Here is a 16,597-nt window from a genome sequence, read left to right as displayed (position 1 = left end):
ACAGTGCATTGTGCATGCTGTGTGCCCAGCAGGTTTATTGAATTGAATTTAACTTAACTCAAAATTTATTTTTTACATCTTTTTCTAATTTCTTTCTTTTAGTTTTATACCCTGGCCTCAGCTTTATCCCCATGTCACCATTTGACTTCTTTTTTCCTTTGAGTCATTTTGTAAATTATGAGTACTGTTATGGGTTTTTACGTTGTATTTCACTGGTCTCCCTGATTCCACTGTAAACATTAAGATTTAACCTAAATTTGTATAGTTTTGTAAAGGAAGAAGTTCCCTGAGTAGAGTACTTTGCAACCTTCTCAGTATCTCCTTTATTTTATTAAATAAGATTCTACCAAGGAATTACCTGAAGGAGAGGATTTAACAAAGCTGGAACTTTTCTCACCAGTTTTCATCCTCATGCTCACTGCTTTATACTAGGCAACCACAACGACAGAATTCTTTTTAAGAAAATTATACAGGAAACAAAAACAATATTTTGATCATACCCATGTTTACAGCATTTTCATTACACACATTTTTTTGCTCTTTCTTGTTTACTTTTTTATTTGTTTTCATGAAGCCAATTGAACACCATAGTGTGGGTTCTGCACACACTGGAGCTGAAAATACTAAAAGTAGCTTTTATTCTTGTTTCAAAATGCATTTAGAAAGAGAGACTTTTAAGGCATTTTACAAATATTAAGTTTTCAGGGTAATTGGGATTTCTGAAGTTTTCTGAAGTTTCAAAAGCCTGTACTTTGAAGAATTTAGCAGTGATAAAGTACCACTAAACAAGAGGTTATATAAAAATGTTTTTTCCCCCAAACCTGCCATGACTTAGTTTGTAAATATTCAGCATTCATGCAGCAAATACTTATTGGCTACCTACTGTATGCCAAGCACTGTGCTAGGTGATGGGACTACCGTAGCAGATAAGACAGTGTGATAAGCCCTGTGATATACAGCTAAAGTCAAGTACAAAGGACTTCATAAGAAGCAATCCTAATGGGGAACAACAGGAAGGCTTATCCAAGTATCTGAACTGAGACCTTGAGTGACGAGTAGTAGTTAATAAGATGCAAGTATGTGGACGCATGTGTCTCTGTGTGTGTCTCTCTTTTTAAAATTTCCTTCCTTTTAATTAATTGATTAATTAATTTATTTATTCATGTATTTAGGCTGCATCAGGTCTTAGTTGCGGCACGCAGGATCTTTCATTGTGGTGGGTGGGCTCTTTGTTGCGGCGTGCGGGCTTCTCTCCAGTTGTGGCACGTGGGCTCCAGAGCATGTGGGCTCTGTAGTTGTGGTGTGCGGGCTTAGTTGCCCCGCAGCATGTGGGATCTTAGTTCCCCGACCAGGGATCGAACCCACATCCTCTGCATTGGAAGGTGGAGTCTTAACCACTGGACCACCAGGGAAGTCCCTCTTCCTGTCTTTTGAAGAAGAGGAGAAAGTGACATGGGGCCCTCAAAGGAAAGGGAGAAAGGAAAAGAGAAAGAATTCAGCCAAGTGACTCAGCTTATATATAGATCTGTCTTTTTGTTTAAGAGTTATAAAGTATTCCAGTGTATAAGTGTTCACAAATTATTTAACTGGTTTCTATTTGGTGAACGTTTAGGTTGCTTGTTTTAAAACTTTGCTGGAGTGAGTATCTTTATGAACTCTGAGTAGAAAATAGTCTTATTTCAAAATTTTTCATTAACCTACACCCTCATCCTTCGCACCTTTATCATCATATTGTCATGTTGTTACTGTTGCTAAAATAGAGGAATGTGTAAAATTAATAATTTTTCACGTATGGACACCAAGGGGGGAAAACCGCGGTGGGGTGGGGATGGTGGTGGGCTGAATTGGGTGATTGGGATTGACATGTATACACTGATGTGTAGAAAATTGATGACTGATTAAAAAAATTAATAATTTTTCTACTTTATTTATAATCATGCTAACGAGTTTTATAGATTTTAAATATTTATACATCAACCATTATTTCATTAACAGATGAATTTAAAGGTCATTCTTTACTACAAGCAGCCAGAGAAGCAGACCTAGCGAAAGTTAAAAAAACACTTGCTTTGGAAATCATTAATTTCAAACAACCACAGTCTCATGAAACTGCACTGGTAAGATCTTATTGTTAATCCATTCCATGGGTCTGTAATAGTAGTGTAAATGCAAAATACGATTTTCATTTCAGAAACATTAAGGTAACTTTAGTATCTGAAGTGCCAGGAATTTGCATTTTAATATTGGTTGCATTGATTTTTAAATTTGGTTAGGGAGATAATTGCTTTCATGGATGAGAGAATAGACATTTGCTCAACCTTAATCTGAAAATTAGTTTTACTTTTGTCTTTACCCAACCATATTATAACAAATGTACTTTTGTGGCCAGTGCTCTCATGAAATACAAGATGTGATTTTTCTCTATAGAATCTTCTTTTTCTTGTGGTTGCTAGATAAATACTGTCTTTGCTTTCTATCAACGATTAAATTATTTTCAAAGATACTTGCATCATCCTTCTGAGCAATTGTAGTCAAAGAATTGTTACATTCATTATAGAAAAATGGTAAGGTTAGGAATTTTTTTGTTCCAGACTGTACAAATTGTTTTTAAAACTATCCATGTGTTTTCTTCTAATGTACTTTCAGAAAGATTGTTCTGTGTTCCTTGTCATTGACCACATTAAGTTTCAGGTATAGGGCTGGTTGGATAACACCTGAATTCAGAATTTAAGCATAAGTGATGCTTCTATCACAGACCTCTAAATCTGCTTCAGTTAACATTCTTTATATCTGGCACAAAAGGGTCAAACTGTAGGCAGTACCTGCTAAAAACATTATAAGAGTTACCAAACCAAAATAGGCCAACTGTATGTATGCTCAGAATATGGATCTCATGCTGGGGTTTAGATGCATTCAAGCTACACAGCATTTCTGCCAGGAGACACACAAAGCCACAGAATGAACCTGACCTGCTTTTTTAGAGTGTTCATTCTATTCATTAGTACGTAGTTTTCTTACTTTTTCAGTTTTAATACAAACATGAATATAAAATGAAGTTGAATACAAAAGTTGTATAAATAGAGGATAAAACATAAAATTTCTGAGAATACTTCTCCCTCTAAGATCCTTCAAGTCTGTTACCTTCTTACCTGTCCCTGGGCGTATGGACTTATTCTCCTGTAGTGCTAGGAGTACCTCTGGGAAAGAGCTTGAGAAATATTGATCTATGTGGCTGACAGCCCACTGAAGGATTGAGTAATTCAGTTATAGATTTCTGTAGCTTTGGAGAGGCAGTATTCTGATACCTTCAAGTAAATATATACTGGATAATTACTTACTGGCTAAAGGGAAAGAAACGAAGTCTCTTACTGCTCAACTGAGAGCATAATTTCACCTTGGTTTAAAGGCTTATGTTTTATACTCCCAGTGTATTTAGGAGGAATTTTGATCATCTCCATAATGTTAAAATATATGTTTTGAGATAACAGTGTTTTAAATAGTCAGCAGGTGCTATTCAATTCAGAAATCTATTTTTACACAGAAGTTTATTTTATTAACTTGGTTTTCTTTACTTTACAGCACTGTGCTGTGGCCTCCCTGCATCCCAAACGCAAACAAGTGACAGAATTGTTACTTAGAAAAGGAGCAAATGTTAATGAAAAAAATAAAGAGTAAGTGCAGTTGCAGAAGGAGTTGCTCAGTTCTTAAAGGGCAAGTGTGGTACAAGTTAGGAGATTACCTTTTCCTTTCCTCCTCTCCATAGTTTCATGACGCCCCTGCACGTTGCAGCAGAAAGGGCCCACAATGATGTCATGGAAGTTCTACATAAACATGGAGCAAAGGTAAGGCTCATGCCTGAGATAAGGTGCCAACCTTGGCATTGAGTAGCTAGCTGCACTTAAGACTATTCCTCTTCTCTCTGATTCTCCGGAAGAAATTAATCTTATGAAGGACTGTTAGCATGTATTTGAATTCATAGATTCTCCTTTAAAGCTGGTTTAAATCTTGTTACTAATAGAGATAATTACCTGTGTTTTATATTGTACTTTACTATCATTCTTCTATAAAGCAATAAATGTGGCTATGGTCTTATCATTTGAAATACATTTCAGCTTTACATTGTTTTACCTTAATACTGGAATTGATATATTTTGGTAGTCAACATCAATTACGGTTTATCAGAAAGTAATTTATGTAAAAGATAGGTAAAATATTGCTACCTATTTTAAAGAACATTTGTTCCTTCAAACTGGTAATGATAATAATTCTCTCAAATAACCTTAATAGAAAGAAATAAAAACTTAATAACCATTTTTATTGGCATTGTCTGAGTGACATTATCTGCAACTCCATGACTCCATAAATTGCTTGAGGAAAGTTTGCTTGAAGGAAGCAAACTGGTTGTTTTTCGGAGGTACTTGAACTTGCAGATTTTTAAATCCTCAAGAGTGAATACTTTAAAGCAGGAGTCCCCAAAGTAGGGTGCAGACACTCTATGGAACATACAAGATGAGCCATTGGGCGTAGGAAAAAAATATTAGAATTTTGATTTATTAAAATAGTAATTTATTTACGAATGAAGAAGTTAAGATCTACAGTAAGTCCCCTACGTACAAACAAGTTCTGTTCCGAGAGCATGTTCATAAGTCTAATTTGTTCTTAAGTCCAACAGAGTTAGCCTAGGTACCCAACTAACACAATCGGCTGTATAGTGCTGTACTGTAATAGGTTTATAATCCTTTTCACACAAGTAACACATAAAAAACAAACATAAAAAATAAAGAAAACATTTGTAATCTTACAGTACAGTACCTTGAAAAGTACAGTAGTACAGTACAACCGCTGGTGCTTCTTAGGTAGTACCAGCTACATCACCACTGCTTTTTATGCTTGCTTCCAGACATTCTGGGCTTGAGATAATGATACTGTACTACTGTACTCTATACAGTACTTTAAAGTATACAAAAGCACAACCACTTGTAGAGGATGCATGCATGTAACAATGTATGCCAGACATGTGAACTAACTTACATGATTGGACATGGGAACGCATGTTCGCATCTTTGGAAGTTCGCAACTTGAAGGTTTATATGTAGGGGACTCACTGTACTAATATTTCATACATAGACTGATGCTGGCACTCTCATTATGTCCATGTGTCAGCCTCTCTGAGTCATGTCAGAGCCCAAGGTGTTTCATGAGGAAGAACACGAGTTGTGTGGGGGGGGATTGACCGTGATACACTCACTCGTCTGCTCACTTTCAGCACTTTGTGACACATTGCACTTTACATGAGTAGATTTATGGATATTATCCTAAATGGTAGAATCTTGATAAATACCATTGTTGAAAATCAGAGGGAATGACCATGACAGTCTTATAGCATAAAAAGTTTATCTGGCTATTTCATGAATCAGGATTTTCAGGTTGACATACTTAGTTGTTGTCCCTTTTTTTTTTTTTTATGAAAATAAGGGAATTCAAAATTTGCTGATAGTTCTATGGTGACAACTGACTATTACTTGTATGTAGGTACATTTTTTTTTAAAGAGAAACATAATCAGAACCTTAAAGGTGAAAGTTATATATTTTAGAGTGAATGAGAAAGTAACTTCTCTCTAAAAGGAACTTTAACAAATGAAGAGGACATTTTGAAAATAGATTTTTAGAAAATATCCACTGTTTTGTGATTTTGTTGCCGAAAAATGATGTATATTTATCACCCATCTGTCATATCTATATAATTTAAAAACTGGGCAACAGGATTTTCTAACCTGTTTTAAAGTTTTTGGTTTTTTTAAAAGTTTGTGTTCAGGTAGTTTTTGAACCTATTAAAAATATTTTAATGCAACACCTCATAATAAGTTTGCAAGAATCAAGAAAAATGTAATTTTACTAGCAGAATTCAGTTAAAGCCTTAGCATAATTAGTAAATTACATTAAAAAATAAGCATTGTGATTTAGAAGGCTTTGCTAACAATGCACTTTTTCCAGTGGCACTACATATCTATGTGAAATCTTTTTAGCTAATCTAGCCAATGGGACCAACTATTGAAAATGAACTTAGAATCAGACCCTCAAATCTACAACATAATTTTTATAAGATTTTTTAAAGTTTTTTTAAATTGAGCCAAATGATATTTTGTATGACTAAAAATTTAAAATTTTTTAAAATTTTTAATTGTTTCATCTCTTTCCCATCCTTTGTAATTTTTTTTGTATAAATTTTATATATGTTTATTATGTATTAGTTTAGCCCTGCTTGGTTATAATTTACAAATGTACATAAATGTATATTGAGATGGTTCTTAAAACATTTTTTTACTCCTAAGGTGCATGATCCAAAAAAATTTGTATATCCTTGCTTTAAAAGGACGGTTGATGTTTTTAATTAAACAGTCAGGATGAGCTGGAATGAAAGGAACAGAGTTCTACAGATTTATTACCTATTTTCAGGGTACAACTACTTCACTATTACATAAATAATGTCTTGTTGTTCTATCAAGCAAAATAATAAGCTAAGTAGGCTTTCTGCTACACTTAAGAGCATAGTATGTTTATCATTTACCTATTTTTAAAAATATCTTATGGCATTTATAATGTTCTTGAACAACCATGAATAATGCCCTTCATTTTGGGAAAGTATCTATTTGTTGTCTCCCATGAGTCATTTTATTTCCTGAAGGTTCAATGAGAAATAACATTATTTTATATAACCTATCCTAGTCAGCATTACTCTAGGTCTGTGGTTCTAAATCTTTTTTCTGCCCTTCATGTTCACAGTACATTCTCATCAATAAGGTCGCAATTCATCAGTGGGGCATGTATAATTTTAACCGCCCTACCAGTGATGTAGAATGCCTTTTAGACTAGTATATCTTCCCTAGTCCTTCCACTTCAGTTCAACAAAATTGAGAACTTCTGCGACTAGGCACTTTAAATGGGAAAAAAAATCATATTTAATCAGGGTTAGGAACAAATAGATACAAATTTCCATCCTAGCATTCACTCATTTCCCGGTCCCAAGGCAGACTGCTATCCCTCAGGGCTAGTTTATCTGGTGACTAATGCATAAGTAAAAGCTCCCTATGAAGACCCAACTTAGCTACTGTTGGGCCCTAATGTTTGCTTGCCTAGTGTTCCTTCTGGGGAACTTGTGGTTTCAATTTGATTTTTGAAGGACTCATTGTTTCCATTTGATTCTAAAAGCACCTTCTGAACAAGCAGCCCCACTCCTGAGTTAGGATTCAGCCCTCTTACGCTGCTTCTTCCATTCTGCTGTCTTCCCCTCCTCATGATGAACCTAGTTCTCAAGCTAAGACTACTAAATCAGAAAAGGCAGAGAATTTGGTAGGGAGATCTAATGCCATTAACTAACTTGTCTTACTTAGACAGATAGAACTTAGTAATATTTATGTAAGCCAAAGCATTCTTTTGTGTAAAACTTGGTAATAAATACAAAGTTCAGGTTCACTCTGCAAGTTAAGCATATTGTGTATGTAACATAGACAGATATAGTTTTCAGTTTAGAATCTTCCACTTTCTAGTTTTATGACCGTGGACTTAATTTCTCTGAACCTCAGTTGACTCATTGGTGATATGTGGGTATTAATACCTCCCCCACAAGGGTGGTTTTTTGTTCGTTTGTTTTGCTTTTTTGGTAAAAATTAAATGAGCTTATATATATATGTATGTTGTATAGTACATGGCATACAAACAATACTTTGATTACTAGTAAGTATGAGCATTGTATTTTTTTCTGTATTTGTCTTTTCAAACTTATATACTATATATTTCCCTTAATTATCTAAATTTTATTTAAGACATGTATATAATTCCTTTATAATTTGTTTTGATCCACTAGCTCAACATTGAGTTGTAAAATGATAAAGATTGTGTGCTGGATACTGTGGGAAATAGTTTGGAAGTTAAAGCAGTTACCAAACTTGAAGCTAATCCTGAACCAATTTAGTGGCATCAGCAATGAAAAAGGAAGAGAAAGACGAAAGCCATTTGGAAAGACTAATTGGGTGCTGGAATAGACTTAGAAAATGGTGGTACTTGGAAATGAATTGGGTGCTGGAATAAACTTAGAAAATGGTGGTACAGTTAAGGAAGTAAGAAAGCTAGAAAGAAATACTGGTGTCCTATGTCTTGGTAATGATTTTGTACTTGGAGTTAATATGATAGAGGGACATTAAATAAAACTAGTGGTTGGAAATATAGCACTAGAGTATGAAAGAGAGTTTAGGATTAGAAAGATCTATTGGGAAGCCATTGACATAGTGATCATACGTTGTGGGAATGAGGAAGGTTCCTGGTAGATAATATGGAAAGATGAGTTGAGAGTCAAGGAATAACCTTTGAGGATTACTCATGTTTGTGGAGCAGTAGTGGGAAGAGGAAACTGAAAGGCTTATCATGGTGTCTACTGAGTGCAACGGAGTGTGAAGAAGGAACAGGTGATTAGTGCTGCAGAGAGAAACCAAGGTAGACGATCCATTTAATTTGGCAATTTTCACATAAGGGCCTTGGTGGCTTTTGAAGGAAGTGTTCCAAAGATATAGAGGTAGAAAGTTGTATTAGTTAGGGTCTTGGCAATAAATAGCACACTCAAAGTGGGTAATTTGAGGAAAGTTTAATAAAGGAATTATATACAAAGGTGTGGGCAAGGTTCAGGAAATCAACAAGGGGTGAGGTAGTACCAGCAGCAAGTGGGAGCTATCATCAGCCTGGGCCTGAAGGGGCAAGAACAGGGCAGCTATATAGAGCAGGCCACCTGACAGCATCTGTAGCCTTTGGTAAAGGCTATATCTAATCCATACTCCTCAGTCTTCTCCTTCCCACCAGTCCCCTTGTCATTACTTCCCACTGGCCACATAGAGCGAAAAGTTAAAGACCAAAAGAGCCCATTGATGTGATCCATACACGTGATTTTCCCAGGACACAGAGCAGGGTGGAGGGTGGATGTGGGTCCAGGGAGGCAAGCGGGCAATATTTAATATTTAGCAAAAGGACAGAAAACAAATGACTCTTAAGGAAAGGATGGTTATAAGAAAATGGGGTTATTAACCAACTTTTTTGAGAAATCCACTTTTATAGGAGCAAACTTCTGTATCTTAAAAAATTAATAATTATCTCTACCAACCCCCTGCTTCACAAGATTACTGTAAAGCCTAAATGGGAAAGACATGAAGATTTTTATCCTTTTTTCTTTATTATTGTTAATGTACCCTGGCATTCTGCATTCTATTGCTTCTGCCTTGTTTGCTATCATTATTAAGTACAACCTAAGCTCCAATTGCATACGGTATTATTAATACCGCAGATACAAAAGGTTTAATTCAGAAGTGCTTTTTTTCATACATGAAAGCACTGCTATTTTGTCATTAGTGAGCATCTGTTAAATGTGTGAAACATGAAAACTTTTTTTGATGTTCGTATGTCTTAATTTGACAGATTATTTATAATGTATGTAAGAAGAAATTGTGTCAATAGTCATTGGCATTTAATGGGCTTATTTCTCATATCGAGAGTGATCAAGAGCTTTGCTCGCTTTGGAGAAATGTGTTAGCTTATTTTAAGGATTTTATTAATGCTCTTCTAGAGGTGGATTGATAAGCAGATTCTATTAGCCCAAAGGTGTTAAAGTGCTTTTAGAGATATAGATCCAAAGTAGCTTTTATAGTTCAAATAATATCTGAGGTTTGATCATATCAAAATAAAGTCCAAAGGGGCCAGTGTCTCAGAGACATTTTAGTTACTGTTCAGTTAGATCGACTGAATCTAGATTAGACATAAGTAGAAATCTGTTTTATACTTATTTATATACATGCCTGCTTAGTAATTCTATGAGATAACCGTGTGGTTAAGAGCTGGAACAACAAGTTTGGAAACTGTTACCTTGGCTGCCATTCTCTCTCTGTGTCTGTCTCTCTCTCTCTTTCTGAGATTGTGTGGCTTTCTTTTCTCTGCTAGTCTTTGTTCATCTGCTTCATTCTTCTTTTTATAGACTATATTTTTCTGTTTTACTTCTCTATGGCCCAAATATGGTCTTTGCAGCCCCTACTTTATAAGCCTTTGGCTTAAAAATATACCGTCTGCAGCTGCCATCTCTCCCAAGTCTCAGGGATGAGAAAGGGAGCGTATGAATAAGACTTCAGTTTGTTCAGCACAGCCATGGGATTGGCACCTCGAGTCTAATCAGCTATGCTCTCTGCAACTTATTTCTCTGACAGTTAGGGCATGTGGGCAAGGTAAGTACCCCTTTAAGAAAGCAAAGAAAGTATGCACCATTATAATATAATATACCTCTTTTCAGAGAACTTGATTGTTCCTTTTAAACTTCCATTGAATGTTGAAGGTTTACAAATAATAATACTCAAGTTTGGCTAGTAAACATTAATCTAGTTTCATGTTTCTCAAATTATATTAAAATTTAACTTCTTAGACAAATTCCATACTCTGGTGGGTTCATAACACATTAAAGGATTAACAGCCTATTAGAGTAAAATATTGATTACTGTAGCAGAATTCTAGCTAAGAATGAAATTTGTGGTTATTTTGTTTATTTCATTCCTCACAGGAGATACTTTTAACTGTGTATATCCCACTGTGGATAACGATGGCCTGTAAATATCTGTAAAAACGTAAATTATACTTTTATTATAGATAAAGTGAATCAGTTTTTTTCAATATTAAACAATTCTATCAACACAGGCATTTAACTTTTTTCCCTCCAAATTTCTAGAGAAAGAAGAAATGCATGGTTTTTGGTTAGTGAATAGTTTGATAGTCTCTAATGTTTGTTCAGTATACAGAGTAGTATGTTGAAAACAGTATTCTTTATCATCAGAATTTACTAATTTGTCATTCTTTTGAGCCCTCCATTTACCAACCATTTTCAAACAGCCGGTGTGCAAGGTATTGCACTTGTTACTATGAGGTATATAGGAAGTTTGAATTTGATAAAGATTCTTTATCTTAAGGGACTTAAAATCTAAAAATAGTCTTGTCTAACACAGTCTACTTGAATATCTGTTATACAGATTGGAAAGTACAGGTAAATTGCTATTCAGAGGAGAGACCAATTACTTCTGTTAGTGGTGGCAGGCTAGGGGAAAGAATGGAGAAATTCCATGAAGAAAATAGAATTTAAGCTAAGAATGTCCAAGAATTAGATATATAGAAATAGACAAAATACAAAGAATACATTTTAAATAATGACTCAATCAGGAAAGCAAAGGAGTTTTTTAGTCAGAAGTTATGATTAGATAGTTCAGTAGGTGGAGTAATAGGTAGTCCATGGGGGATGGTGAAAATCTGAAAAGATATGCTGGAACAAGATCTTGCTGGTCGCAGCTGGAGAGCTTTGGTTTGTTCTCATGGTACTTGGAGAGCCACTGGAAATTTTGAATAGGCAGATGGCATGAACAAATCCTGCTTCAGGAAGATAGATAACATCCTAGGAAACTACTTTCTCTTAGAAAACCAATTACAGAAATCTGTAGACTCAAGGTATATGTATAATAGTTGGCATTATCATTTAGCAGTATTCAACAAAATTAGCTTTTTAAGATTTTTATAAAAAGGGATGATGTCGAGTTAATTTTTTTTTTTTTAAGAAATCTCCATTTTAATTTATTTATTTATTCATGGCTGTGTTGGGTCTTCGTTTCTGTGTGAGGGCTTTCTCTAGTTGCGGCAAGTGGGGGCCACTCTTCATCGCGGTGCACGGGCCTCTCACTATCGCGGCCTCTCTTGTTGCGGAGCACAGGCTCCAGACGTGCAGGCTCAGTAGCTGTGGCTCACGGGCCTAGCCGCTCCGCGGCATGTGGGATCTTCCCAGACCAGGACTCGAACCCGTGTCCCCTGCATTGGCAGGCAGACTCTGAACCACTGCGCCACCAGGGAAGCCCATGTTTTTGGCATTTTTTTAATCATAATTTTATGTCCTATATATTTCAGGCCCATACCATTGTGGTTTTATATCATTTTATCAAATTATCCTCTTTAGGAAAGTCATTCTTACTATTCAAATAGAAATAAAGATACATACCTCAGCTTGTTATCTCCAGATACAAAAAAAAAGAATGTTTGTCTTTAAAACTGCCAGACATCTGTTATTCTTCTCACACCTTCTGAATTTGTATCTTAAGCCAGTTCTAACCATTAATTACCACAGTTGAGGTGTAACACATTAAGTATAACATTTTTCTTATTTGAGGCAGTTTCTGTACTTAAGAGAAAATAGATCTCTTTAGTGCTGAATGCTAAGCGTCTTTGAAGACATCCTCTGTCATATCCTTGTGGTGGAGATTGAGATAGAGGAAAATAGAACTGTGTCTTAAAAAAGACTTCATTAGTCCCAACATTCCCGAATTTCTTCAGTAAGTATGCTGGTAATTCCAAATAATACATATATATTAAGAATTAAAGTTGTATCTATTTAAAATATAAAGAATAAATTAATGCTGCTGTATATAAAATCAATCTGTCAAATAAATTTTTTAGGTTGAAAACAAAACTCATGGACAGCAATACATATATATAGCTGTATAACTTGAAAGTTCTTAGAAGATTCCTTGTGAGCGGCAATGTCATTTATTTGGTTAGCTCAGTTTGAATGACCATTTAGGCACTTAATTATATGTATAATACTAGACTGTATATTTGTTTTGTCTCTCTGCTTTTTAAGAGTTTGACTCGTATATAAAGAATATTTTGAATGTTGTTGAGCCTAAGTTTTTTGCCTGAGTGAAGAATTAACACAGCGTGAGTCACAGTCATCAAAGGCAAGAGGACGAAGAACAGTGTTGTGTCAGAGATATTCTAGCTTCTGGACTATATTCTGTACTTGAGTTGGCCCTTTTTTTTCAGTGTTTCCAGCATTGCTTTTGTGGACGACCTGCACAGGTCATTTAATCTTTTCCTGTTATTTCTCCACCAGTAGAGTGAATTATTGTCATTTACCATTTATGTAACTTACAGAATGGTGGAGATTAGAGTAATAAATCCAAACTTAGGGGAACTCCCTTTAAACAATGAGAGTTCCCTACAATTCTCTGGGATCACAACAAAATAAAATTATACTGGCTCCAACATGAAACTGTGAAACTGAACTAGGGCAGCAACACAAATCCTGCCAGGTGACTCATTTAAAAAATCGGGGGGGGGGGCTTCCCTGGTGGCGCAGTGGTTGGGGGTCTGCCTGCCAGTGCAGGGGACACGGGTTCGAGCCCTGGTCTGGGAGGATCCCGCGTGCCGCGGAGCGGCTGGGCCCGTGAGCCACAATTGCTGAGCCTGCGCGTCTGGAGCCTGTGCTCTGCAACGGGAGAGGCCGCGATAGTGAGAGGCCCGCGCACCGCGATGAAGAGTGGCCCCCACTTGCCGCGACTAGAGAAAGCCCTCGCACAGAAACGAAGACCCAACACAGCCATAAATAAATAAATAAAATTAAAAAAAAAAAAAAAACCAATTGTTAAAAAAAAAAAAAAAATCGGGGGACGGGGATTGATCTCTAGTCATATCACATAGTTACTGCTGCCCTCCAGGAATAAATTTATCACACACATTTTGTACTTCTGTGCCTTGAACCACTTCAGAATATTTGGAGGAAAAAATTAGATTGCCCACTTTATAGAGAGCCCTGATTCTATCCCATGACTGACTGATAAATAAAGGTAGAACCTTAAGGGTGTTGATCAAGTTAGATATGAGAGGGAGTTAGGGACCTTGATTTTTCTTTTTTCAATTTTGAGTCATTTTAAAGATCTGTAATGACTCAAGCAGAGAGTCGATTTCCCATCCAGTAATCATTTTTCAGTAAATGTGTTCTTAAAAGTCCACATAGTAAATATTTTAGGCTTTGTGGGCCAAGAGACAAAATAGAGGATTTTATGTAGGTACTTATATAGCCATTTAAAATGTAACCATTTAAAAATGTAAAAACCATTCTTAGCTTGCAGGCCGCACAAAACCAGTAGGTTGGAGCTGGCCTGCAGATCAAAGCTTGCCAAGTCCTTCCGTAGAGCTCTGTTTTGTTCAGATAGAGGAGCTTGAGGGTCTGAGACAGCTCTGGTGATCTCATCTCGTCCTTACTAGTGCCTGGTAAAGGCATGGGCCCACAAACCATCTCTGGCCCCAACCATAAGGAAATGTTCGCTGAGAAAGGTTTCTTCTCTTTTAAAATAGATGTCAGCAACTTCCCTTTTGGCCTTGGTTGAGACTGCCTGGCGCTGGTGCAGCGCGGCTGCCGCAGTCATCTTATGACCTGAGACGGGCAAGCCCGGAGCCCTGAGACCAGGGAATTGGAGAAATTTCTGACATTTGCTTCTAGGGAGGAATAATTCTTCTTCACAAAAACCCTTACAGAATATCTGTTTAATATTTCCCTATTATTGATTGTCGTTCTTTCTAAGTGGGTTGTACAAAGTCTCACCAAATTTTTCTAGTTTCTTTTTTTTTTTATTTTTTGATGTGGGCCATTCTTTAAAAGTCTTTATTGAATTTGTTACAGTATTGCTTCTGTTTTATGTTTTGGTTTTTTGGCCACGAGGTATGTGGGATCTTAGCTCCCTGACCAGGGATTGAACCTGCCCCCCCTGCATTGGAAGGCGAAGTCTTAACTGCTGGACCCCCAAGGAAGTCCCTCTAGTTTCTTTATTCTACTTATTTCCATGGAATGAGTGCTTCTATTATATTATTCACTGATACTTTTCTATGACTTCTTGTAGTGCTTCAGCTTTGTTGTCTGATGAAGCACTCCATGGATATTCTTTTGTTGCTATGAAACTATTTCAAATTTGAGGGAAGAATTATTTCATAAGGAAAAATATATACATTTACTAAAGCAAAGAATTTTGTGTTACACTGGTCTCTCTTGTACTTTAGGGTAGAGGGAAGAGTTACATTTAAGGTTAAGTCATAGTCTCTGCATTTAAATAAATAGCTTACAATTTACATGTAGCATCTAATATTAGCAAGTGCTTAGTAAATGGTAGTTGCATCCCTTCCTTATATTAGTGAGTGGTGATTTTTGCTCAGTATTTCACTCCATGAGTGCATGTCCCAGAATGAGTAAGAGGTGGAAGAAGTGAATCTGCAGTGTTCTATATTGCACTCAGTTCCACCATGCATATTAATAGAGAGAACCGCTTCTTACACATAGTGTGTTGTTAATGTTTAAAAGTACTGTCTGTACTTTATCTGGTGTTCAGTTGATCTGCTTAGACACTGGAAGTGAAACTGGCTGGTGTTGGATTTACTGAGAAACTTTACATCTGTCTCTACCATTGCATTGCTAGGGTATCTTCAAGGATAATCTTGACCAAAGGCAAATTTTACCTTTCACGATGACTTTAGAAACTAACACCTTCAGAAAATGGGGCTCCAGGGTAATCTAATAAAGCTGGAGCATAGCAGGCCTATCAGATTGTGATGAAAAAATATAGTGGAAAGAGAGGTAGGAGAGGTGGTGTAAAATTAAATTACAGATGGTCTTTAATGACATGCTGAAGGATTCAAGTTTATGTGAAGGCACTGAAGAGTCACTGAGTTTGGGCTGAGGAATAATTTGGTAAGATCTGTATTTCAGAGTAGTAGTTCTGAAACTATGTTCCCATGATTTAATGAGCTGGATTATGGATTTCCATCACTATAATTGAATAATTTAGTGGGTGTCTTATCCAATTTCCAGAAAAATGTTAATGATTAGAATGTTCTTAAAGTTTTTCTCCTGTGATGAGGACATAACAGAAATATTCACAGAAAAATTCAAGAAGTTTATTTTGACCACTTGTGTTTTCCATTAATACATGCTAATGGCTGTGCTTTTATGTTGTTTATGTATAAACAGTCATTTTTCTGCTGGCAAATGTGATATAATTAAATTTGTCAGCATTTCATGGTGAATCTTGTGAACACCATTAAGAATTTATTGACTCCCTCTTGTGAGAACACCAGAATCACAACTAGCTGCTGGACAATCATCGACAGGAAGACGCTGGAACTCACCAAAAAAGATACCCCAAATACAAATAGAAAGGAGAAGCCACAATGAGACAGTAGGAGGGTCACAATCACAGTAAAATTAAATCCCGTAACTGCTGGGTGGGTGACTGACAGACTGGAGAACACTTATACCACAGAAGTCCACCCACTGGAGTGAAGGTTCTGAGCCCCACGTCAGGCTTCCCAACCTGGGGGTCTGGCAAGAGGAGGAGGAATTCCTAGAGAATCAGACTTTGAAGGCTAGTAGGATTTGATTGCAGGACTTCGACAGGACTGGGGGAAACAGAGACTCCACTCTTGGAGGGCGCACACAAAGTAGTGTGGGCATCGGGACGCAGGGGAAGGAGCAGTGACCCCAGGGGACACTGAACCAGACTTACCTGCTAGTGTTGGAGGGTCTCCCGCAGAGGTGGGGTGTGGCTGTGGCTCACCGTGGGGACAAGGACACTGGCAGCAGAAGTTCTGGGAAGTACTCCTTGGCAGGAGCTCTCCCAGAGTCCACCATTAGCTCCACCAAAGAGCCCAGATAGGCTCCAGTGTTGGGTTCCCTCAGGCCAAACAACCAACAGGGAGGGAAACCCAGCCC

The 16,597-nt window shown here is 36.8% G+C and overlaps 1 protein-coding gene across 1 annotated transcript in view; it reads left to right on the top strand.

The window, feature by feature from the left end:
* Nucleotides 1–16,597, top strand: part of TNKS (tankyrase) — a 182,858-nt gene that overhangs the window by 110,907 nt on the left and 55,354 nt on the right. The window contains exons 9-11 of the mRNA XM_007174051.2: nt 1,996–2,117; nt 3,580–3,671; nt 3,764–3,842. Of these exons, the coding sequence (XP_007174113.2) occupies nt 1,996–2,117; nt 3,580–3,671; nt 3,764–3,842 (293 nt within the window). The remainder of the gene's footprint in view (nt 1–1,995; nt 2,118–3,579; nt 3,672–3,763; nt 3,843–16,597) is intronic.

The sequence above is a fragment of the Balaenoptera acutorostrata genome, chromosome 21 (genome assembly GCF_949987535.1).
Source record: "Balaenoptera acutorostrata chromosome 21, mBalAcu1.1, whole genome shotgun sequence".
NCBI classification, from domain to species: Eukaryota; Metazoa; Chordata; class Mammalia; order Artiodactyla; family Balaenopteridae; genus Balaenoptera; species Balaenoptera acutorostrata.
The sequence above is the reverse complement of the archived record's forward strand: the minus strand, read 5'-3'. Positions and strand labels throughout refer to the sequence as shown.